Source organism: Thamnophis elegans, chromosome 11, assembly GCF_009769535.1.
Source record: "Thamnophis elegans isolate rThaEle1 chromosome 11, rThaEle1.pri, whole genome shotgun sequence".
NCBI classification, from domain to species: domain Eukaryota; kingdom Metazoa; phylum Chordata; class Lepidosauria; order Squamata; family Colubridae; genus Thamnophis; species Thamnophis elegans.
In genome coordinates this window covers 24418975-24445265 of record NC_045551.1, presented here as the reverse complement: position 1 = coordinate 24445265, position 26291 = coordinate 24418975, and the positions used below count along the sequence as shown (strand labels likewise).

Sequence of the window (26291 nt, the reverse complement as noted above, 5' to 3'; positions counted from 1 at the left end):
TAGTGCTTTTCAAGAAAAAATGAACTGAAGAAGCTTCTTGGATGAGAAGCAAAATGTTTTCAAGGAAAACCCCAAAAGTCCAGTTGCCTTTTGAAAAGCACCTTTGGGACAACCATGACCTAGATGATTGAGGATCTCTGTAGACATTTCATATTAGTACACCACCTGAATACCCGTGCTCTGCTACAAAACTATGTGATCGGGCTTGATAAATCAACACTTACAACGTGAAAATTAATGAGTAGTTATCATCGGCCTCTTCTCTCCCCTTCTCCACCTCAGGCTTGCCCCACAGAATCCTCTCCTATCTTGCTACCTTTTCTCCCTCAGGCTCCTCTCCAAACTCCCAGCCAGCAGGCCAGATGAGTTATGGGCTGGCCACGCCCATGCCCACGTCCAGATTTTCATGTTGGGAGGGGGAGTAGAACGTCTTAACTCCTTAGCATCAGAGCATGTTAATGATAATACAAGAAATACTAATAATCTGATGGTCATTTCAAAAAATCCTTTCTAAGCGAGCACCTAGAAGCCAAGAGGCACATATGTGCCACATTTCAAGTTTGTAGGCTTTATGGTTCTGGAGATTTCGTGAGTGGTTTTCACTTTTATACATACAGACACACACACACACACACACACACACACACACACACACACACACACACAGACACACACACGTTGTAATTGTGCTGATAAATAAAGGGAGACTAGTATAGATCTATTTCAAGCTATTTAGCTCTAATCAGCTAGCCATACCCTTACTGGGATTTGAACCTGTGCTGTATTACATCTTAGGCAAAAGTCGCGCGCACCCCCCCATTTCAACACTTGGTGCCAAAAAGGTTCGCCAACACTGACCTATAGTGTCATTCACCCACCTTCCAGAATCACAGAAGCAGAATCTTTCAGCCAGTGGTATTTAAAAAAATATTTACTGTCCACTGCTGCAGAGGGTAGAGATCGCATTGGGCAAGAGAGAAAGTTTATCAATGGCTGCATGTTTTTAGTTGTTTCAGGTGTAGCTGGCAGCAGTACTGGTGTCAGGAGAGCTAGTCTTCCCTAATCTGTTTGCCTCTCTGTATCCTTTAACCTTTGCTTCAGGGTTTGTTTCGTCTGATCATATTCCATCTTAAGAACTGAAGAGAGAAAGTAGCCTAAACTTTAAATATTAAATTCAACAGCCTTGACCCATGAGGATTGAAAATTGTCCTGAATGGCTTTAAGCTTTGAGGACAGAAGTTGAGTTTTAACCAAAGGTTTATAAAAGTTAGATACATCCAGGAGTCAACTTATATCATACTTGTCTCCAATCATAGAAGCACATTTGTGTTTTGAGACTCAGTGTGCATTTGAGATCCAGTGTGATATCTCGAGATTGCCTCTGATAAATTTGATTTGTATCCTTTCCACAGAAGTGAAACACCAAGTTGAGGGCCAGCCAGTACCCCATAAGGAAATTGGGCTAGTGGCTTAGTCTGAAAGAGTTTAAGTGCAGCTGGAATGTAATATCCTCCCTTGGACTGGAAAAATTTAAGGATGGCATTGGCAGATCTTTGTCTAGTAACAGCAGGATATTCACATTGGGCTTTCCTCAAGCCAGTAGCATGCATGGCTGCTCCTAAATAATCAGAACGAATCACTTGTTCTATTTTATGGCCATTAACGCTCCATAAGCGGAGCTTTGGCTTTTTGACAGAATCCATAATCTTGGTTTTCTGATTTCCAGATTACCATTTCTGCTGTATCAGACCAAAGTTCTCAGAGCTCTTTTGAGGCCTCTTGGTGTTCTGGAAAGATCCACAGTGTGGTCTGCATAGAACATCAGGGCAATGCTGTGATCACCTAGTTTAGAGACTTGAAATGTAGATTGTTTAGACCAGGGGTCAGCAACCTTAAATACTCAAAGAGTCATTTGGACTCTTTGAGTCCACAGAAAATAAAACACTGGGAGCCACAAAACCTGAGTGTGCATGGCCAACTTGCCATCGCTCACTCCTACCCAGTCACATGACCACCCTAGCCACACCTACCCAGTCGGTCATTAGGGCAGAGAACCAGTTGTTAAAAAACACCCGGAACCACAAAACCCTTTTGACACCTCTCTCTCTCCTCCCTTCTCTGTTTCTCTCTCTCTCTGTTTCTCTCTTATCTCTCCCTCTGCTTTCTGTCTCTCTTTCCCCTTCTCCCTTTCTCTGTGCGTGTCTCTCTTTGTCTCTCTCCCCTTCTATCTCTCCCCTTCTCTGTGTTTCTCTCTATGCCTCCCTCCTGACCTCTTTCTGTGTCTCTCCATGTCTCTGGCCAGCTATGGTTGTGAGAAGTGGAGGAGGGGGAGGAGGAGGGTCACCTGAAGGGTTAGGGTTAGTCTCCACTGCGGCTCACGTTCATTCCTCAGCCAGCCCAGATTTTCAAAAAGTTGGCAAAAAGAAAGAAAAGGAATAGTGAAGCGCCCCAAGGAGAGCTTGACGCAGCCTTGGCTTTCCGAGAGAGAGAAGAAACACGGAGAGAAAGAGAGAGACAGAGAGAGCCCATCCCCCTTCTGTCATCCTCTTCTCCCAGCTCCCATTCCCACCCTGTTGCCCTCATGTTAGCGAAGCCAGCATCGGTCACAGCTGGGTCAGGCCAGTATCTCAGGGCGGAGAATAGGTTGCATGGCTCCCCAAGCGACCGAAGCACTCCCAGCACCAACAAGGGCTGGAACAAGTGAGGTGCCGGAGAATCAGCCCTGGCCATTTCTCAATCCCCCACTGTTGCCCTTACCTTTTCAAGCCAGGCAAGGAGTGACTGGGAGGGCGAGGGGTGGGGCCAGCCAGTGGTGGGATCACCCATCAGGAAGCCACAGCAGAGGACCCAAAGACTCGCATGTGGCTCCGGAGCTTCAGGTTGCAGATATCCTTCTTCCTCGGGCCTGTTTTCCCCAGCCATGTTCAAGACTCTCCTGAACAAGGCGAGGAAGACCACAAAAATTGCAACAGCAATGACCGCCGCTTCTACAATGTGGAACAGGCCTTTGCCCAGGCCATCCAGTTACCCATTATTGACACTCCTATTGCTACTTTGGTTTCTTCATCCCCAGTGGACTCCGGAAATGTGGCGGACAAGTTGAAACCTGAGGATAAGCGCGCTGAACTTACCCTGAGGAAAAATTTCAATGCCACTGCATGGGCGATAAAGTCTGCGATGGCGGCCTCTTATTTCAACCGTACTACCATCATGTAGCTGCACCTGCTCCAGGATAGCATTCCGATCCAGGACGAGTGCTCCACCAGGATTTGACTAAAATTATTGCTGCCTCTCAATTTTCGGTGGATGCCACTCTGGACACGGTTAAGTTTGCGTCCAGCGCGTTAGCCACTTTGGTTACCTCCCGCCGTCTCTTATGGCTTAGGAATTGGCAGATGGATAACAAGGCTAAGTGGAATCTGGCGGCGACCTCATTTAAGGGGCCCAATCTTTTGGGGGAGGCTCTTGACCCTATTCTCGTCGAGAATAAGGATGAGAAAAAGGTCTTTCCATCCAATGCCAAAAAGCTCGAGGTGCGGTCGCATCCTTATCGTAGACAATCTTATAGGTCTCCTGACTATGACCATCACCAATGGTTTTCCTCTTTCAGGTCCGACAGGCAGTTTTCCAGGTCGTCCTACCAGGACAGGGGCAGGTTCCAACATCAGTCACGGTGGCCCTTTCGAGGCGGTGGCGGTCGCCCGTACCGCAGAGGGGAGTGACTCGAACCCGAGTCATCCCATAGGCAGCCGCCTGCTCCTTTATGCGGATCGATGGGACGAGATCACGTCAGATGCCTGGGTCAGTTCGTCCCACAGTTCGTCACGATCTCAGGTTAGAGTTTCTCTCCACCCCTCAGAATCTCTTCCGGTCGTTCCCTCCATCTCGGAGCCTGGAGCGCCGCCGTCTGTTGGATCAGGCTATAAAACACCTTCTCAACATTCAGGCGGTGGAGGTATTCCCCCCCCCCAGGAGAAAGGGGGCTGGGTCACTACTCCAACCTATTTGTGGTCCTGAGGAGTTCGGTGGGATGGAGGGCGATTCTGGACCTCAAGCGCCTGAACCGCTTTTTGGTTTACAGGAGCTTCAAGATGTCCTCCCTCAAGTCTATCCTTCAGGGCATTCGAAATGGGGATTTCTTGACCTCGATAGACCTGACAGAGGCCTACCTTCATATTCCAAGAGCCAAGGTGGCACAGTGGTTAAATGCAGCACTGCAGGCTACTGCTAGATCAGCAGTTCAGCGGTTCAAATCTCACCGGCTCAGGGTTGACTCAGCCTTCCATCCTTCCGAGGTGGGTAAAATGAGGACCCAGATTGTTGGGGGCAATATGCTGACTCTCTGTAAACCGCTTAGAGAGGGCTGAAAGCCCTATGAAGCGGTATATAAGTCCACTGCTATTGCTATTATTCCAATTCTCCTGGCTCACCGCAGGTTTCTGAGGTTTTCCCACAGGGATCACCATTACCAGTACCGGGCTCTTCCCTTTGGACTGGCTTCCTCCCCGTGCACATTTACAAAAGTGCTGGCGGCTCTGGCAGCTCATCTCTGCTCCATCCTGTTAAGGCTCCAATGCTACCTGGACGATGTCTTGGTTCAGGCGGGGCCCCTTCCCCAGACGATTTCAGACCTTCAGCTCACCATCTGGAGTCTTCAGACCCTGGAGTTTTCGGTGAATTTTCCGAAGAGCCATCTGTCTCCGTCCACGCGCATTCTTCACTTGGGGACGGTCATAGACTCGGTGTCGGGGGTGGTTCGTCTGTCCCCGGACCGTCAAACGAGCCTATGTCAGCTGGTGGAAAAGGTACATGGAAGTCGGTCAGTTTCGGTCCTCATGTTGTGGCAGTTGTTGGGCAAGATGGACTCTTATATAGGGATAGTTCCATGGGCCAGGCTCCATCTCCAAACTCATCCCTTTCCAAAGGGGAAGGAAGAGCAACTCTTCGATCCCTCCGCCTCCCGGCGGGGGTCAGAGTTTCCATCAGATGGTGGTTCTCCCTGGCCATTCGGCGGGGCTGCTGCTTCTGGGAACCGGTCAGGGTGACCGTGACCACGGACACGAGTTTGTTCGGTTGGGGAGCTCTGGTGGGCTGTTGCTTGGCTCAGGGCAGGTGGACAGCTTCAGACCTCCGACACAATATTAATTGGTTGGAACTGAAGGCTGCGTGCCTAGCCCTGCTTCACTTCTGGACCTCAGTGGAGGGCTGTCACGTGCTTCTCTTGATGGACAATGTGGCCACCAAGGCCCACATAAATCGTCAGGGGGAGACCCACTCTTGGGCTCTCTGGCTACAGGCCCGGCCCCTGGGCGGAGAGGCACCTGTCGTCCTTGGTGTCAGAGCCTGTCTGGCATCTCTGGCCTGTCCAACCAGCAGGCGGACTGGCTGAGTCATGCGACTTTGGACAACGGCGAGTGGCAACTTCCCTCGTCGTTGTTTCAGGAGATATGTCAGCGGTTTGGCACCCTCTAGTGGACCTCTTTGTCACTCCGGCAAATGCGCAGTTGTCTCGATTCTTCACCCGGTTTCTGTCCCGGGAGGTGGAGGGCATGGATGCTCTCAGGTGCAGGTGGTCTCCGGGTCTGCTCTAAGCCTTCCCCCCCCCCTTCCCCTCATCCTGGGGACCCTGAGGAAGGTGGTAGTGGAGAAGGCACTAGTCATAGTCATGGCTCCTTATTGGCCCAGGAGGCGCTGGTTCGCGGACCTAGTCCAACTCTCAGCGGTTCCTCTGTGGAAGATTCCGCGGGAGGAGGTGGTCCTAGGACAGGGGGTCCTGGTTCACCCAGATCCCCAATGGCTCCATCTGACCGCCTGGTTCTTGAACGGCGGCTCCTAAGGGGGGCAAACTTATCTTCCGGGGTCATTCGCACCATCAAAGCTTCTAGGTGCCCATCCACAACCCTGATTTACAACTTTACCTGAGGTGCTTTCATTTGGTGGTGTTCCCCTCTTGGCATTGATCCTGCCAGGGCCACTGTGCCCAACGTCTTGGATCTTCTGCAAAAGGGCCTGGAGGATGGGCTGTCACACAACACTGCGCCATCAGGTGGCGGCTCTGTCTTCAGTCTTGGGGAGTGTGGGGTCCTCTTCCCTCTCACACATTCCTTTGATCAAACGATTTCTTAAGGGGCCAGCTAAACTCAGGCCTCCTCCCATATACAGGTTCCCTACTTGGGATTTGCCCCTAGTTCTCAGGGCGTTGACGGGGCCTCCATTCGAATCTCTCCGGTCTGTTCATCTTCAGTTCTTGTCCCTTAAGGTATCCTTTCTGGTGGCCATTACCTCGGCCAGGCATATTTCGGAGCTGGGCGCCCTTTCATCCAAGGATGATCTTTGTCATTTTCATCAGGATAGGGTGGTTCTGCGACTTGATCCTACCTTTCTTCCAAAAGTGAACAAACCCTTCCATAAGCTGCAGGAAATCATTCTGCCCGATTTTTGTCCGGGGCCTTCTAGTGATAGGGAGAGACTCTGGCACCGTGTTGACGTTGTCGCGCTTTGCAGATTTATCTCTGTCGGACGGTGGGGGTCCTCAGGTCAGGCCTTGTTTGTCTCATTCCAATCTCAGATGTTCGGAGCCAGGGTGTCTTCGGCTACCATTGGCCGTTGGCTGTGTCAGGCCATTGTGGAGGCCTATGGGGCATCGGGACATCCTGTCCTGTCGGGCATTACAGCCCATTCGACTAGGAGTGTCATAACCATGGTGGCGTGGGCCACGAGGGCCCCCTTTGAAGACATTTGTCAAGCAGCCACTTGGGCTTCTCCGATGCCTTTCATCTGACATTATCATCTGGATGCATTCGCCTCAGCAGATGCTTCCTTTGGTCGGAGGATCATGCAGAGGGTGGCAGTTGATGCTCCCCTTGGGCCATAGTTGTTGGTTTGTTTTCCCTTCCTGGGACTGAACTTGGGTATGCCCCACACATGACTACTCCCTCTCTTCCACTGGAAAAAGAACGTTGGTCTTACCTGAACGTGTCTTTTCAGGGGAAGAGAGGGAGTAGTCACAACCCGCCTTTCTTTGGGTGGGGCCAAGGGGAGGGCCGGGTGTTTTCCCAGGGGAGTTTTTTGGTTTTGGTTGTGTCCATTGTAGTTCTGTTGTTCGCCTTCGAGGAAACTCGGCTAGAAGGGCAGGAAGGAGCATTTAAGAAGTTTTACTCTCAGTCTTGGACCAATCAGGCTTTGAGAATACCCACACGTGACCACTTCCTCTCTTCCCCTAAAAAGACAAATTCAGGTAAGACCAACGTTCTTTCTCCGAACTGCACAAAACTGTAACAAGCAGTTCGGTTGAACTGGCTGAATCTCACCTCTGCGTTGCTGCCTCAGCTGGGGAATGCTGGAGTCTTTGCTGGCGCTTGGATCAGCCTCCCAGAATACCACCAATCAGCTGTTCCAGGCAATGGGGATTGCTGCTGCCTGTCACCACTACCACAGCAACTCCTTCCACCCCTTCCCCCAGCTGACGCAACATTTGATATATAAGAGACCCAGAAATTTTCACCCCCTTTTGCGGGGGGAGTGCATCTTATACTCCGAAAAATACGGTATATGAATTTCTGTGTTTGCTGCTAATGGTATATATGTCAGCGTTCCAAATATCATCCACAATTAAATCAGAATCCAAGGCAGAGCTTTCCTCAAACTTCCAATTTATTAAGAAAGACATGTTGGCACATCATGGACAAAGAATTTTTTTATTTTGACAACAATACATTCTACTCCTTACTATTCCTCCTCCCAATTCTCCAATAATGAAACAGCATAGTAAAATAATAGAGAGTGTGGCAGGCCAAAGATCCTAAAAGGAATATGACTGCAGGTCTGACAGTATATAGGTTGCAGTAGACACATTTTCTCTTTGTGTGTGTATATGTTGACAACTGATTTGTTTGTGTGTGTGTGTGTGTGTGTGTGTACGTATATGTACACATACACACATGCACATACACACACATCAATTGTCAGCAAGGAGTTTAACTTTTTTGTAGCTGTATGAGTGACTAGAAATATTGTTTCCTGAGTCGTCTCTTTTATTTAAATGTGTCAGCCTCTGCTTTGCTGTTGCTTCGGCTGCCATGAAACGGGGAGGGAGGGCATGGTATTTGGGAGGGGTTACTCATTGTGCTGGAGGAAGGTTCTGGAGTTCACCGGTTGATCGGACTACGCATGCGTGGGAGTTTCCCGCCAGGACTAACGGCACTGACATTCCATCTTCGTGATGCCTTTTGAAGTTATCTCGCACCTGACACTTGGAAGAATTATGATTGGACTGTAACTGTGATGCCAAGGGGTGGGGAATGGGCTATTTTATATATCAATCGCTTTCGCGCCTAAATATTCAGCTTTCGCTTCGCTATGCCTTTAATCATTTTTAATTAGTAAAAGTACACTTGATTTCCACACATGGAGTCTCGTGGTCTTTCTTTCCTAATTATTTAATGGAGAGGTGCTGACAAAATGGATTTTACAGGGAGTGCCTGCAAGATGGTTTATCCTGCAGATGTAATATATAGATCCTTTTTATTTGCTAATTAATCTTCTGATTGGGATTGAATAATACACAGCAGATTCTTCAAGATATAGAAATAGAACTAATGTTCAAGATAATGGAACTAAAATATGCATTTGAGTATGCCAGATATTAAAGCAGACATACAAGATAGAACTGGTGAGTGAATGATCAAAGTCTTATTGAACCAGACTGAAAACAGAACAAGCAAAGTAATATTCTGTAGTATGTGTTTGTTTGTTTTTTAATGTTGTACGCTGCCCTGAGTCCTTTGGGAGAAGGGCGGCATATAAATCCAATAAACAAATAAACAAACAAAACAAACAAAGTATCTAGGAGCAATAATGTGGATTGTGATAAGAACAAAGCAAGATTTAAATATTGTGAAGAAAAAAGCAAAACTAGGAAAGTCTGAAAAATATGTTTGTTGAGAGAAGTATATGGACAGTAGGAATCAGGAATTGGATGAGATCAAGATTACCAATTTAGATTCAAAAGGACAGATGTGATTTGACTCATGCACAGACATGAATGTAGCATTTGTCAGAAACACTTTAAAGCAACTGTGACTTTTCCTGTAGTTAAGAAGTAGCTACGGCTGGGAACGACACATTTTTAAGGAATTTCCAACAGGGGCTATATGTTTGCTCACATGTGTTCTGAATCACATTTCTCCATTTGAAATGTAAGCTGTCAGATAAACTTTGAAGTGCTAGTAGGCAAATGCTATGAAAGATTGCCCTTGCTTCCTTTCCCCTTGTTTCAAAACAAAAGTTTAATAGGATATTTTTGTAACACAAATATATACACTCTTTCATAGTTTCTTTTTTTGTTTGTTTATGAGAACTAAAGATAAGAGTACAATAATAAGATACTGTCTGCCTCGTAAATCTGTGGCAATAGAACTGAGAATGCTTATATTTCTATTCCTATGCGGCCATTTCAGTAGTGAGGTTTTAATTTCTAGTTTAAATGTAATACTGAATGTTTAACTTTGAACTGCATGTGTTTCCTCCACTAATATATCTGAAAATGTACCAGGTCTGTTACTCATATGTGCCATGTCTATAGTCATAAAGGTGCTATTTTAGGTTTGAAGTTGTTAGGGACTTTTAATGTGAAATTTGAAAGCTTTCTAAATCTACATTTTAAAAAGTTCTTAAGCACACAATCTAAAATATTTTTTTGTAAGGGATCAAGAGTTCAAAGTATTTCTACTTTCGAGTAACTACTGTACTTAACAATAAAGGAGTGAAAAAAGGATAGAGTTGAATTAGTGTCAATATCCTAGCCCAGCGATGCCAAACCTTTTTTGGCTCGCGTGCCATAAGTGGGGGGAGCGCAGGGGGGGTCATGTGCGGGCATGCCGCACCCATAATGCAATGCACGACCCCCCCCCCAGTGTGCATGCACGCACTACAGGCGCTCCCCCCATTTTTGCATGCTTTTTTCACCTTCCCAAGCTTTAGAGGCTTTATAGGAGCCTGGGGAGGGCGAAAACAGCCTCCCCCACCCGCACGGAAGCCCTCTGGAGGCTTCAGGGACCTTCAGGAGGCTTCCATGAAGCCTCCAGAGCAGTCAAAATGACCCTCCGAGCAAACCAGAAGTCACTTCCGGTTTGCTCAGAGGGTCGTTTTGAGCACTCCAAAGCTTCAGGGATCTTCAGGAGGCTTCCCTGAAGCCTTTGAAGCAGTCAAACCGACCCTCCGAGCAAACCGGAAGTCCGTTCCCGAACTTCCGGTTTGCCCATACAGCCGGTTTTTTGCGCTCCGGAGGCTTCAGGGAAACTCATGAAGATTCCTGAAGCTTTGGAGTGCTCAAAACGACCCTCTGGAGGGCCTTCAGGGGGGGCGGGGGAGGTTTGGCCTCCCCAGGCTCCTATAAAGCCTCTGGAGCCTGGGGAGGGTGAAAAATGGCTTTAAAAAAGGGTGAACTCAGCTGGCGAGCACGTGCGTGCGCGCTGGCCAGCTAACAGGGCAGTGCCTCACGTGCCCTGACAAATGGCTCCGCATGCCACAGGTTCACCATCACTGTCCTAGCCAATCTAGACAAATAACTTGTTGCCATATAAAATTTGACCCACTTGAGTAATTTCAGATATATTGGACCAGAATAGTAATTAAAAAAGCATCTTGTACTTCTTTGGGATAGGAGAGGTTGGATTTAATTGACTAATATCAACTCAGTCAGGCTTTGATCAGGGACCTTGTTATAATTGAGCTGCCTGGCTGTGGTTCTATATAATAAGCTTCTTGGACATAACTGGAACTACATTATTAACATAGATATAATGATGTGAATTTTAATAATTTTCTTCAGGAAACAAGTGCAACTTCTTGAATGCTGATTATTTTTTCTCCATAGTGAGGGGGGAGGAGTATCCAGAATGGGTTGACTTTGTCCTCTCATGATTGGATGAGTCAGATAAGCTCTTTGGGCAACGCCCCCTGGCCAGCAAATATTCCCCATATTTGACTCATCCACTCACTGGAAAGGTTCTACCACTCTGGACCTCCAGTAATTTACAAAGGATTAAGGAAAATAAGCTTGGACCTGGCGAATCCTGTCTCCCTACATCGCGCACAGCCTCCTCCTGCAAGGACTGGACTGCCACAAGCCCCCTGGGGCGGCACGCTGCCCTGGCCACTGAGTGAGACGGGGTCACTCAGTGAGGACCTTTTCTGGGCAAGCAGGAGGACAGGGCATAAGCCTCTTGCAGGCAAGCCCTTGCCGCAGAGGCGTCTCAGGAGCAGGAGCTCTCCTCCGCTCCCCTCAGGGGTTGAGCTACGAACCGCGGGTTGTTAAAATGCCCTGGAAAGCCTGCGCTGGCAGCTATCACCAGTGAACAAGGTGAGAGCCGGAGAGGCTCAGGAAGAGCTGCGGGAGGCAGGGGGAGGTGAGAGAGAGAGCCTCCAGCGGTAGCCGCATGGCAGCCTGCAAAGGCACAAGCCATTTCCATTTGCTCCAGCAAAGAGGAGCCTTTTGAATTTGGAGCCAGGGGCCACCTTGAAACCATGTGGTCCAAGATGGCGGCCCCCAGCAGCTCAGAGGAGGCTGGCAGGAGCCCAGCTCTCAGCCCTCCAGCAACAACCACCACCGGAGGCTCTGAGGCGCCCTTAAAAAGGTGAGAGACCATCACAGAGGCATTAGCCAAGGGCGGGGGAGGCAGCAAAGGGCCAAAAGGAGGCGTATCTCCTTCAAGGAGGTTAAAGAGGCAGGCGGTGGATCAATTCCCCCCTCCCCCCAGCCTACCTCCAAATAGGAAAGGCAGAAGCAGTTGCCACAAGGCCTGCAGCAGGAAGAGCCCCTCCCCCATGTGCCTGGAAACTGAGGAAAGATCACTAGTTTTCTCTTCAGGCAGCAATGACTTGTCATCTGGGTTCCAGCAACCTTGCTTGCAGGTTTTATGGAAACCCTATTCTGCCCCTTTCTAAGTCACAGGAGAATTCCAGAGGCTTCTCCTTTAAGAACACTCCCCTTTAAGTGGGAGAAAGGGGGGGGGGGGGGCGAGAAGGCTCTCAGCAGGAGGCCACACTTAACTGCAGGAGACTGGCAGATCTTAATAGCAAAATAGTTTTTTGTTGCTAATTCTTGAGGGCGGGGCTATGGTATTTGCCCTGCAGAGACACTTGGGAAGAAGGGGGAGGAGAGGCCCCACGTGGCCCAAGATGGCAGTCCCCTGCAGCTGGGAAAACAAGCAGAAATCAGCCCTAGCTGCTAAAGGCTACAGCTCTCAATGGAGGGACAGAAGACCCTCCAATCAGGTTAGAGTTTACCCCTGAAGGCCTTCCAAGGGTGGGGATGACTAGGCAAAGAGCAAAATACAATGCAATACAATAGTATGCAATACAATAGCAGAGTGGGAAGGGACCTTGGAGGTCTTCTAGCCCAACCCCCTGCCTAGGCAGGAAATCCTATACCATTTCAGACAAATGGCTATCCAACAGCTTAAAGACTCCCAGTGTTGGGGCATTCACAACATCTGGAGGCAGTTGTTCCACTGATTAATTGTTCTAACTGTCAGGAAATTTCTCCTCAGTTCTAAGTTGCTTCTCTCCTTGATTAGTTTCCACCCATTGCTTCTTGTTCTGCACTCACATGCCTTGAGGATAGTTGGGCTGCCTCTTCTCTGTGGCAACCCCTGAGATATTGGAACACTGCTATCACGTCTCCCCTAGTCCTTCCTTTCAGTAAACTAGACTTACCCAGTTCCTGCAACCATTCTTCATAGGCTTTAGCCTCCAGTCCCCTGATCTCCTCTGTTGCTCTTCTCTGCACTCTTCCTAGAGTCTCCAAGTGTGGCCTTACCAAGGCCTTATAAAGTGGGATTAACACTTCACGGGAGCTTGATTCTATTCCTCTGTTTATGCAGCCTAAAACTGTGTTGGTCTTTCTGGCAGCTGCTGCACACTGCTGGCTCATATTTAAAGGGTTGTCCACTAGGACTCCAAGATCCCCTTCACAGTTACTACTATGGAGCAAGATATTCTGTACCTGTGCATTTCGTTTTCATTGCCTAAAGGTAGAACCTTACTTCATTGAATCTCATTTTCTTCTACCCAATGTTCAAGTGTATCAAGATCCTTCGGTATCTTTAGCCTATATTTTGGAGTGTTGGTTATTCCTGCCAGCTTGGGGTCATCTGCAAATCTGATGAGTCCCCCCACCGATCAGCATTTAACAAACAGAGAGCTAACAGTCATTCTGGCTCCTTCTTATGACCGCTTGAGATAACAGCAGTACTTAAAGAAACAGCACTACTATCATATATAGTGTTAACCCAACTGTTAGCTTACATACCTAACACCCTCATCCAAATCACTGATGAAGATGTTGAAGAGTATTGGGCCCAACACAGAGCCTTGGGGCACTCCACGGCATTCTTCCCTCCATGAAGAGGCAACTCATTTAACATGAGTTAAATAGTTCTGCTTTACCCCTGCTGCTTGTCACCTTCTGGTCACTTTCTCCCAGCAAGGGACCAATCATTTCCTTACTCTTTCTTGTTTTTAACATGTGGGAAGATGCCCCCTTTTGTATTTTATTTATTATTGTTGTTGTTGTCGTCGTCATTATTATTATTATTTTACCTTTGCGGCAGGCCTTTCTTTATTGTGAGCCTTAGCTTCCCTCACTTCATCTTTACACGCACTCTAGTGGCTGACCATTGAACTCTGTCTGTGTTTACATTCAGAATATCTCTGCGCTAATCCTAGCCATAGAATCATAGCACCATTATGGCCGGGGAAAAAGGGTCAGACAGGCCAGTCCCCATGCCAGAACCCACCACAAACTCAGAATGGGATGTCCGACTATGAGAAATCGCAAAAGTACCTCAGATAGCCTATGATCTTAGACAGCATTCGCTGAGGGCAGAACATATAGCAGGGGTGGAGAACATCAGAGCTGACTGGCTCAGCCGGACCAAGGTGGACAATTTGGAGCGGAAGCTGCAGCCAGCAATCTTCAAGGAGCTGGCGGAGTGCTTCGGACGGCCGGAGGTTGACTTCTTCACCACGCCCCTCAATGCTCAGCTCCCGAGGTTCTTCTCCAGGTACCAGACATGGGGGGGGGGGGCAGAAGGGGTGGACGGTCTGCGAAGCCCCTGGCCCAGGGGTCGTCAGTATGCCTTTCCGCCCCTACCCCTGATCCCCAGGGTCACATGGAAAATCCTTCAGGAGGGGGCAGAAGGGGTTCTGTTGGCGCCTCACTGGCCCCGGAGGCCGTGGTTTGCAGATCTTCAGTCGCTTTCAGGGGAGAGGCCCTGGAGAATCCCCCAGGAGGGGATATTATTATTATTTATTAGTTTTGTATGCCGCCCACTCTCGGAAGACTCAGGGCGGCTTACAATAAAAAGGGAAGGGGGATATAAAAATAAAAACAACAGTTTAAAATTGTGACAATATTCATAACTTAGAATGGGGCTGGATAATTCAACAGCCCCAGGCCTGCTGGAACAGCCAGGTCTTAGTCGTTTTGCGGAAGGCCGGAAGGGTAGTAAGGGTCCGGATCTCAACGGGGAGATCGTTCCAGAGGGCCGGAGCAGCTACAGACCGGCCAATGGAATCCAGAGGAGGCCTAACCTGTGCGATCTAATAGGTCTGTGGGAAGTAATTGGCAGGAGGCGGTCTCTCAGGTAGCCAGGTCCAATGCCATGTAGGGCTTTAAAAGTAACGAGCACTTTGAAGCGAGTTCGGAGACCAATGGGAAGCCAGTGCAGCTCGCGGAGGATAGGTGTAATGTGGGTGTACCTAGGTGCACCCACAATCGCTCGCGCAGCTGCATTCTGGACTAACTGAAGTCTTCGAACACTCTTCAAGGGAAGCCCCATGTAGAGCGCGTTACAGTAATCCAGTCTTGAGGTGACAAGGGCGTGAGTGACCATCCGAAGGGCCTCCCGGTCCAGATAGGGTCGCAACTGGTGCACCAGGCGAACCTGGGCAAAGGCCCCCTTGGTCACAGCCGACAAGTGATGTTCTAAAGTCAGCTGTGGATCCAGGAGGACTCCCAAATTGCGAGCCCTCTCTGAGGGGCGTATAATTTCACCTCCCCAGGCTAAGAGATGGAATAGCTGGACCATCCTTGGGAGGGAGCATCAATAGCCACTCAGTCTTGCCGGGATTGAGCGCAAGCTTGTTTGTTCCCATCCAGACCCTGACAGCCTCCAGGCACTGGCACATCACTTCTACCGCTTCACTGAGTTGGCACGGGGCGGACAGATACAATTGTGTATCGTCCGCATTTTGATGGTATTTAATCCCGTGCCGGCGTATGATCTCACCCAGCGACTTCATGTAGATGTTAAATAGGAGGGGGGACAGGACCGAACTCTGCAGCACCCCATAATTGAGGGGCCTAGGGGTCGACCTCTGCCCTCCGACGAACACCGACTGCGACCTGTCCAAGAGGTAGGAGGAGAACCACCGCAGAACGGTGCCTCCCACTCCCACCTCCTGCAACCGTCGCAGAAGGATACCATGGTCAATGGTATCGAAGGCCGCTGAGAGATCAAGGAGCACTAGGATAGAGGAGTGACCCCTATCCCTGGCTCACCAGAGATCATCGATCAGCGCGACCAAAGCAGTTTCCGTGCTGTAACCAGGCCTGAAACCGGAATCCAGATAATCGGTTTCATCCAAGGACTGCCAGAGTTGAAAGGCCACCACTTTCTCAACAACCTTCCCTACAAAGGGGAGGTTGGAGACTGGACGATAGTTATTCAAAATGGCTGGATCCAGAGAAGGTTTCTTCAGGAGGGGTCTCACCACCGCATCCTTTAGGAGGAGCGGGAAGGATCCCTCCCGGAGAGAGGTGTTGACTATCATCTGGATCCAGCCACGTGTCACCTCCCTGCTGGTCGAGACCAGCCAGGAGGGGCACGGGTCCAGTATACAGGTGGAGGCACTCACCGCTCCCATGACCTTGTCCACTTCCTCAGGAGCAACAAGTTGAAACTCGCTCCATAAAATCCGCTCAAGACCTTTCCCCAGTACCTCGGCTGGTACCGTGCAATTGGAGTCCAGATCTGTCCGAATCTGAGCGACTTTATCCATTAGAAACTGAACAAATTCCTCAGCTCTACCCTGTAAAGGGTCGTCCGCATCCCTCCCTTTCAAGAGAGAGCGGGTTATTCTAAACAAGGCGGCTGGGCGCGATTCAGCGGATTCAATAAGAGCGGCAAAATGCAGACATTTCGCCGCCCGTATTGCCACAAGATAGGTCTTGATATAGGATCTCATCAGTGCTCGTTCTGATTCAGAGTTACTGGCCCTCCAGCGGCGCTCTAGGCGTCTCTTTTGGCGCTTCATCTCCCGGAGTTCCTCGGTAAACCAAGGAGCCCTCCTAGATCCGCTACCTTGGAGAGGCCGCAAAGGCGCAATCTGGTTTAGAGCCCCCGCCGCCGCTATATTCCAAGCAGCGACTAAGGACTCTACCGGACTGTGGACGAGAGCGTCAGGTATTTCTCCAAGCGCCGTCTGAAATCCCATAGGGTCCATCAGGCACCTGGGGCGGAACCACCTAATCGGTTCCTCCTCCCTACAGTGGGGGATTGGTTTCCGAAAGTCAAGCCTCAGTAGGAAGTGATCAGACCATGACAAGAGCAAGATCTTAATACCCCTCAAATCTAGATTACGTCTCCACTGCTCCGAGAGGAATACGAGGTCGAGTGTGTGACCCGCTGAGTGAGTCAGACCCTGGATTACTTGGGTCAAGTCCATGGCTGTCATGGAAGTCATGAACTCCTGCGCCCCATCAGAGCGTTCACCGAGCAAAGGCAGGTTGAAATCCCCCAGCACCATAAGCCTGGGGAACTCCACCGCTAGCTCAGCTACTGACTCAAGGAGCGAGGGGAGGGCTGTTGCAATGCTGTTGGGAGGAAGGTACGTTAACAACAAGCCCACTTGACCCTCAAGGTCCAACTTCACCAACAAGGACTCACACCCGACAAGCTCCAGAGCAGGGATCCTACGAGGAACTAATGCTCCTCGGATGATGACAGCCACTCCCCCACCCCTTCCCTGGAGTCGCGGCTGATGGAGCACCTGAAACCCTTCTGGGCACATTTCAGTGAGGGGGACTCCTCCCTCCTGGCCCAGCCAGGTTTCAGTAATACATGCCATATTAGACATGCCATGTCTAATATTAGGTCCCAGATGAGGGGAGCCTTGTGAACCACAGACCTGGCATTTAGCAACAACAGCCTGAGACCAGGGCCCTGACCACTCTCGCCATCTGGTCCTGGAGTGGAACTAACAGGGCCGGAAGGAGGGATCGCTGTGACGTAGCGGACCCTCCTTCCCCGGTAATGGCTAGCCCTGAAGTTCCCGTCGTACCTGCCCCTTCCCATCATGACCGTAATGTTCTGGCCCACTCCCGCACCCGCAAACCCCATCCCCCCCGTAGCCTCCGCTCTCTCAGGCAGGCCATTTATCTCAATCATTCTAGGACGGGAGATAGGCCTGGGCCCCCTACCACTTCTGCAATAGCACTCAGTGGAGGAGGCACCCGACTGTTCTCTCAGTCCTCTCAGTCCTCTCATGCATACACAGTCACTCACTCATACAGTTCCCACATAAATCAGTTTAAAAATTACAGGATACAATAACAATAAAATTAATAAAAAGTGGGTACAAACATCAACCATCAATCACATACATACCACATACATACCCCAAACAAGAAGGAAAATTGCGCAGCTGTTAAAAAAGTGCAAATTTCATACAAAGTTTGTGGCAGATTCGCAAGAGTCCGGTCTGCTGAAGATGTGGAAAAAGGGCAAAGTCTGAAGTGGCTGAGGTGGTGTCCCTAGGGCGGTGAAAGATGGTAATGGTGGAACAGATGGAATTAGATCGTAAGTCCAATAGCCCAAGGTCCACGAACAGAGGGAGCCAGATGGTAGGAGAGGAGGCCTCGCAGATGGCAAGAAAGGAGAGGAGAGGCAGGAGAGGAGGCCTCGCAGCCATAGGTGTAGAGCGGAGGAGAGGCCGCAGAGAAGGCCCAATCGAGTGGAGCGGAGGGGGGGCGCCCAAGGGGGCAGCGGCAGTGACAAGGAAAGCCAGTTGCCCGATCTCATCCGGCACCATAACAATCGTCCATCCCCTTTCTGAGGCGAAGACAAACCGATATAAATCCAAGGTCTCCTCCAGGCTCCTCTTGGTCGCGAAAAAACAACACCAGAAGATGTCCTGAATGTTGCAAGCCAATGTAGCGATGGGGGGGGCACCTGGGAGGAACACGGCGGCGGCAAACAAAGCCAGCTGCCCGATCTCTTCAATGCCATCCCGGATCAGCCACCCCCTCTCTGGCAAGATAGTCTACTGCGTTTTTTCCGTCCAAGGCTCCCCTCGGTCGAAGAGTCAAAAAGCAAAATCGGAGGACGCTGGGGCCATTGGAAACCGCCGGAAAACGGCACCGTCAGCACACCGCCATCATCTTCGCCGCCAGAATAGGAGAACTACCGAGGGCAGTCGCATGGACTGGGAGCCGCTCGAGAAACGGTGACCCCCCGATAGCTGCCTGCTCGTGTCCCCTAGGTCACCCTCCGCCACTGGAGCTCCTTCCCGCATAGATTCTGGCTAGGTTCAGTGGTAATTTCCAGCATTTTTTCGCCTACCTAGCCGGAGCAGGGAAGGACGGCGACCATTCACGGCTTCACGGATTTAACCTCCCTTAACCAGGGGTTGCTAGAGCACCCAGACCCTCAATGGCTCCATCTGACCGCTTAGCTCTTGAGTGGAGCATCCTGGGGAAAGACCTCTTCCCCCCCCCCCCCAGGGTGATGCAGACTATCCAGACTGCCCGCACACCCTCCCCAGAGTGTATCTATGGCTCCAGGTGGTGGGCCTTTGCCTCATGGTGTAACTCCCTGGGGTACAATTCTATCCAGGCCTCAGTGCCTCAGATTCTGGACTTCCCCCAGGCAGGCTGGGACAGAGGGTTAGCTCCTAACACGATTAGGAGACAGGTTTCAGCCATCTCGTCAGTTCTCCTGCGTGGCAGGAACCAGAGCTTGACTCACCATCCTATGGTCAGGCAATTCCTCAAGGGGGCTTCCAACCCCAAACCGCACGCGGTATTCAGGTACCCTTCCTGGGACTTACACAGGGTAGGGGACGCTCCAACAGGCGCTCCATTTGAGCCTTTACGAACAGTTTCCCTTAAGTTCCTGACTCTTACGGTGGCCTTTCTGGGGGCCATCACCTCCGCCAGGCAGATATCCGAACTGCAAGCTCTGTCCACCAGGGCGGATCTCTGCGTCTTCCACCAAGACAGGATGGGGTTACGACTGGATCCGTCCTTTATCCCCACGGTGGGCCCCTGCTTCCATTGAGCCCAGGAACTGATTTGCCCAACTCCTGTCCAGACCCTTCTCACCCATTGGAGAAGAAGTGGCACACTCTGGGCGTAAGGAGGGCTCTGAGGATTTACCTCAGGAGAACCAGGCCAAACAGGAAATCTGAAGCTTTGTCTCCTTCCAACCAGGTCCTGGGTAACGAGGTGACTTCCACCACAATAGGCAGGTGGTTGCGAACCTGCATTGCCACTGCATACCAATTGAAGGGCTTACAGACATCAATCATATCACAACTCACTCCACTCAGAGCGCAGCCACATCCATGGCCTGGGCCACGCAGACGTCCCTGGCCGAAATCTGCAGGGCAGCCACATGGGCTTTCCCCTCTCCCTTTGCTAGGAACTATAAACTGGATTCTTTTGCCTCGGCAGAAGCCTCTTTGGCCGCAGGGTGTTGCAGGCGGTTCACAGGGCGGGGCCCACGCCTCAACTGGCATGAGGGGGGGACATGGGGCCTCAGGGATCTCCCTCCCTAGGAACATGCAGGCTTCGGTACGTCCCATTCTGGATACTCCTCCCCCCTCACTATGGAGAAAGGGTGTTGGTACTTACCTGATACGCCTCTTCTCATAGTGCGGGGAGGAGTATTCAGTCCCTCCCTGACTATGTTTGTACGACTAAGTGTTATGTTCATTGTTTTATGAAGTTATATAAATATTGATGTTGAAGACGATAAAAGCTAAGAACTGAATTAAGAGTCTGGAGTGAATGGTGCAATGAGTCAGATAGAGCTCTTCATCAAATATGGGGAATATCTGCTGGCCGGGGGCGTTACCCAAAGAGCTTATCTGACTCATCCAATCATGAGAGGACAAGGTCAACCCATTCTGGATACTCCTCCCCCCACTATGAGAAGAGGCGTATCAGGTAAGTACCAAGGCCCTTTCTAAAATATATATATTTGAGTGATAATTATTTTCAATACAGCTGTTTTTGTTAGGAAAAACTGGCAGGACTTCCATTATACCATTTTTGTTAAGAAAAGCAAATTTACATTAAATTGTAAGTGCATTGTAAAGTCCATATCTGTAAGTAAAATGTGTTATTCTTGCCTTTCAGTACATTTTGAATTATGTTCCTACTTGAGATTGATTTTCTTTATCTTATGTTAAAAGTTTTGGCATTAAAACATCATGTCATTAATCATAATTTATCAAAGTTACATTATAGTCAACTATAATTATAATTAAATGCAGCATGCTTGAACTTTTTTGTTTTTTTATAAATTTGTAGGATTACCAAGCCATTAACTTTTGCTGACTGTGTTGGTGATGAACTACCTTTAGGATGGGAAACTGTTTACGATCAACAGATTGGGGTTTATTACATGGACCACATAAATCGTGAGTAACCTGTCTTGTTTTTAAGTTACACAGTTATAAACTCAAACCTGGATCTTAAATATTCATCTATATATAGACAAATCAGAGTTGGGCTAGGGAGAAAGATACAATAAAATTATAAAATTATTGCTATTGTGGATGCTGTCCTTCACTATAAAAAAACATGCACAGTTCTCATGGGTTTAGGATTGTCTTTTCATAACTTGTTTGAAGATTTCTATCATGACTTATTTTATTCGAGATAGAACTATTGAATAATATTAGCAAGCTTGATAAGTTCTAGTGCACATGCTCAAATATCTGTGATTTTATATAAATTCTTTTTTCTTACAAATTTTGGATTTAGTATTGCTTTTTAAAAATCTTTAATCTTTCCATTGATGGTAGCCATACTAGAAAACTCCAAGATACTGTGTTTGAATTAGATTAAATGGCAGATGGACAATGGCAGCAGAGAGAGAAAAGAGCAGAAGAAAAGACAGTGGAAAGAGATGAAAATGAAGGATTAAAACTGAAAGAATAGGACTTGTAGATATAAATAACTTTTTTGAAAGAATTGGAATTGCTTCCCTTTTCTTCCTCTTAAAAATATCAGCATACAAACCCAAAACATATGTTAAAATGATTGCATGTTAAATTGAAAACAATGAAAATGTAATCTTAATCTGAACAAATGCCTCCTGTTCAGCCTTTTGATTCCTTCTTAACAGATACAGATATTAAAAAGTTAAAATAATCCTAAATTAAAAGAATGGACCTGGCTATCTTAAATTAGGAATCTAGTGTGTTATAGCACATTAGTTCAACATGTTTCTTGCTTAAATGTTACTAATTAAGAAGCTGACTTGACTTAAACAGTGTCAAGAGAGAATGAGAGCTCCATTTATACCCCATTGTTTAATATTAAATTGCCTTTCCAGACAGAAAAGCTATTTACACTATTGCATTTTTATTATTCATAATAAATAATAATTTTATTAATAATAAAAATATAATAGCACAAATAACATGATAATACAAGATCTAACAGCAGAGATAAATTTCCAGGGTAGTAATAGAAATTGCTGTCAATTATAGATTCTTGATTCCAGATTAAATGGACCTACAGTATGTAAAATCTCGCATTAAACTGTAGTATTAACATAGGATGTTGCTTGTTTTCTATCCAGATCCGGCACTTACTTGACACCACATAATTGTAATCCAGTCCTCCTGCAGCCCGTTTTTAGTCTCCCCAGCCTCCTGCAGCATTCTGCCAGTTGAAAACGGCAAAGTGCTGCTGCCGGCAGAGTGCTGCTGGAGGCCATGGAGGCCAAAAACGGGCCAGGGGAGTGCATGTTACCACCACCCCATGTCCCCTTTCGATGGGTGGTCCTTTGATATTTTCAGGCTGGCCCCGCGGGCCAAATTTAAACACCCCGTAGGCCTGATCCTGATCCAGCCCATGGGCCTTGAGTTTGACACCCGTATTTTAGAGAGTTGTTGAGGTCTGTATCCTCAGGATTACCTGAGTAGTGCAAATGTGTGTGGAGTTTTCTTGGAACTGCTGAAAGGACTGTATAGATGATGTCGTATCCCTCTCCCTCTTTTGTGAAGTGGTTGTTTTGTTTCTGCATATACCATGTTGCTCAGTTTTGTCTGGGTGTTTTATCCTTGGGGTGGACAAGCTTCTGCCTTGGTGTAAAGTGTGTATATATGATGTATTGGTTGAAAATCCTCCTGAGCTTTTCATATATTCTTGCAACGTAAGGAATGACAATGTAGCTTTGTTACTCTTCTCTTCTTTATTATGGAGCAGCTCTTTTTGGGGATTTGATGAAGGCTCAGTTGGGATAGCCACATGTTCCAAGGGTTTCCTTGATGTGTTTTAGTTGTTTTTTCCTCCATCTTTTTTAAGCCAAAAAAAAAAAAACCTATGAATTTCAGGGAATGTAACTGATCAGTTTTCCTTACTGTTTGCCACTGAAACATTTGGAAAATATGGATTTTTTCACATTTCATGCAATATTGATTAATGAAATGAATATTGCTGTGGAAAATTCTAATTCAACTTTCAAGTTCATTGAAGGCTTTGAACAAATTAGTGACTGAATTTGTATATAATCCTGACTTGATCATGAGACATCCATTTCAGTTTTCAAATATAGGTAATTATGACCATTTGTTTAATGATAGTTCAAAGTTACGGCCTTGGAAAAAGAAACTTACAATCTTTACTCACACTTACAACCATCATACCACCCTGCAATCATATGATCACAGTTCAGGTGCTTATCAATCAGATTGCACCTGAGACCAATTGCAGCGTCCTATAATCATGTTGATTTCTGGCAAAATATACTATTAGGGAAACAGAATTCACTTAATGATTATATGATTTGCTTAACATCTGTGTGATTTGTATAATGACTACAGTGATTTGCTTAATGACCACCATAAAAGTAATCATAAAATCAGTTTTGACTTGACTTACAATCTCAACTATTGTGATGAGAATTTGGGGTCCATTTATAGTTTCAAGTAGTTGCAGTTTGTTGCTGCATCCAAAATGACTTTGTAATAGTAATTTGTAAGAAAAAGACAAATTGAGAATCATTGTCTTGGCTTGTTGAGATAAAATATATTTAAATATGTTTTCCGGTTAGGACAAGATAAGAAACTATACAGATAGTCTCGACTTACAACCACAATTGAGCCCAAAATTTATGTTCCTAAACAAGACATTTGTTAAGTGAGTTTTGCCCCATTTTATGATCTTATTTGCCACAGTCATTAAGTGAATCACTGCACTTGTTAAATAAACCTGCTTGTCAGAAGGTCACTGAAGCTGATCACATGACCCTGGAACACTGCAACTGTTGTAAATATGAACCAGTTGCCAAGCATCTGAATTTTGTTCATGTGACCATGGGGATGTTGCAGTGATCGTGAGTGTGAAAATGGTCATATGTCACTTTTTTCAGTGCTATTGTAACTTCAAATGGTCACTAAATGAATAGTTGTAAGCTGATGACTACCTGTAGTTACAAAATAAAACAAATATTCCAGTATCTTCAAAGGGCAAGAAATGGAGCAGGTTTATGGAAGCAGTGATCAAATTACGTCTAATTGTTAGGTTGATTCAGATCATTATCTATTTAGCATTACACCTTGTATAACTTGGTTGTAAAGTAAATTTCTTTATTACATTTATTAAAGTACATTTCTTTATTGATTTCTATTGAAGTCTTAATAGCCTGGATAGAATACAGTTTTTCAAGTTTAATTTAAATGTCAGTATAGTTTTTTTTAGACATTAGGTTTTTTTAAAAATAAAAATTGATTTAATTGCCATAATATGTGAATTTTCTACATCGCTCTGTTTTTTTATTTAAAATGTTGGAACACTTTTTTCTTTCTAAATCAGAACTCACACAAATTGAAGACCCAAGAGAGCAATGGAGAAGAGAACAGGAGCGCATGCTAAAGGAATATTTAATTGTCGCTCAGGAAGCACTTAATGCCAAAATGGAAATTTATCAAATTAAGCAGCAGCGATTTGAGCTAGCACAAGAAGAGTATCAACAGTTGAACAAAATGTGTGAGGATGACAGTTACTCTTATGCAAGTAGTAAGTTTGCATTTCCTCTTCAAATAATATAAATTTAAAGTTAAGATTTTAGCTAAAAATCCCAATCCTTCAAAAATTGTTCTTGATAACTTCAGCGTTTTGCATTACTGAAGACTATTAACTACATTTGATACTATGTGTACTTTATTTATTTATTTTTATTTAATTGCAGTTTTTAAATGACCTTTACCTTTAAAAAGTCTTAGGAAATTAGCTGTTATACTTGCAGAATAAAAGACCAATCTAAATTTTATGTGGAGGCTGGGATTCTGTTTCACAATAGTTTTATTTAATGGAAAGTTAGTATAACATATATTGTTGCTAACATTGGACTACGGGTATTAATTTTATTACCAACAAAGGGACTATCACTCATCTTTATACAGTGTAGTAACATGCTTTATTTATACTGTATCATACTTTTTCTCCACAAATTCATGGTAGCTAGCCTAATAGCCAGCATGGGAAATCAACCATTGAGCTTGCATGACTGAGGATAAATGTGAACATGGATCTTTCCAATTATAGTCCAGCCATTAAATACTAGATTTCTTCGGCTTCCTACAGTGGCTGTTATATGTTGCTGTGTTCTGAATGTGCCTCTTATTTTTCCCTGAAAAACAAACAATGAACTAAGTGGGAATGATTTTACTTTCGTGTGGAAATCTTTCAGAATCCTGACTTCTATTGCTTATTCTAAGTGAAACAATAGAAAAACAAATAGACATTTGTTTGAGCAAGTCTCCTTGATTACATTGATATTAAACTTTGCAACTTATGTGAAATGAACACTGTTTCTTTATGAACAGCCTACCAAGTCAACAAGAATATCTGATAAATATAATAACATTCTGATATTCATTTTCTGGAATTCAGAATGTAATATTTTCAAAATGAATGTTATCTAGACCAGAAGAACTAAATTTAAGTTAAACTACTGAAATATTTTCAAGTAACGTGTATTCTAAGACCAAATTGTTCAATACATATAGAGCAACACATTTGCTCTTAAACCAACCCAGTTGTGGAAATCTAGAGATTTCATTTGATTTGGTCATATCAGTAGGAAGTATTTATGTAGAAAATAGTGTGCATTCTCTTTTTAAATATTGGTAACTGTTAACAATACTTCTATATTTAATCATTGTCCTCTTTTTGTGAAGTAAATAGTGTGTTCCACTTATGAATGAATGCTTACTTTCACTATTCAGCAAATAATGATGTATAAATTGGAAGTTCAAATTATTCAAAATAAATAAATATTTTGTGTAGAATATAAAAGTTAAGAATGTAAAAAGTTATAACATGAGGATAGTTCTTTGGAATCCTGTTATATTTATAAGACAGCTTAGTATAGATGTAGATCTTTTGGCATAGATAAAAATGAAAGAAAAATGCCACATATTTCAAGTGTGTGGATGGTTTAAATAATTCAGGAATATAATTTTCATCTAAAAAATGAATCTATATTCATTCTTGAGACAAAACTAAATGGATATATAGATCTTACAGAATCTTTTAAAAACCAATAGTTTGATAGCATTTCTACTATATTTTATTTTTTTCATGGTAGTGTACTTTGAATTTTTGGTGCTGCTCCTGCAGATTTTTAGATAACAACACTTATATTTTAAAATCAAAATACTTATATTATGATTTAATTAGTTTTAAAACTATTTTTCCACAATTCTATTACTCCACCCAATCGTGTTTTAAACAATTACAGTTATCTTTTGCAAAGACCCTTCTTTACATATTCAACAGAAATATTAGAATACCTACCTTTCCTTTATTTGATTATTTATTTATTTATTTATTTATTTTTACATAATTATTTGACCTTTCATGTCCAAAATAATATGAAATAAAAATCCTTAAATCTTATACTTTTTCACATATGTTTAACAGTTGCCAAGCATTTGCTCTGTTTAAGGATATAATTATTCTGATTAATATGTGGTTGACATTCATA

The 26291-nt window shown here is 45.9% G+C and overlaps 1 protein-coding gene across 3 annotated transcripts in view; it reads left to right on the top strand.

Annotated features, from left to right (window-relative positions):
* WWC3 (WWC family member 3) overlaps positions 1 to 26291 on the top strand; it is a 103641-nt gene that overhangs the window by 16778 nt on the left and 60572 nt on the right. For all 3 annotated transcript variants that reach the window (XM_032226847.1, XM_032226846.1, XM_032226848.1), the window contains exons 2-3: positions 20600 to 20709; positions 24116 to 24319. In XM_032226847.1, coding sequence (XP_032082738.1) covers positions 20600 to 20709; positions 24116 to 24319 — 314 coding nt within the window. The remainder of the gene's footprint in view (positions 1 to 20599; positions 20710 to 24115; positions 24320 to 26291) is intronic.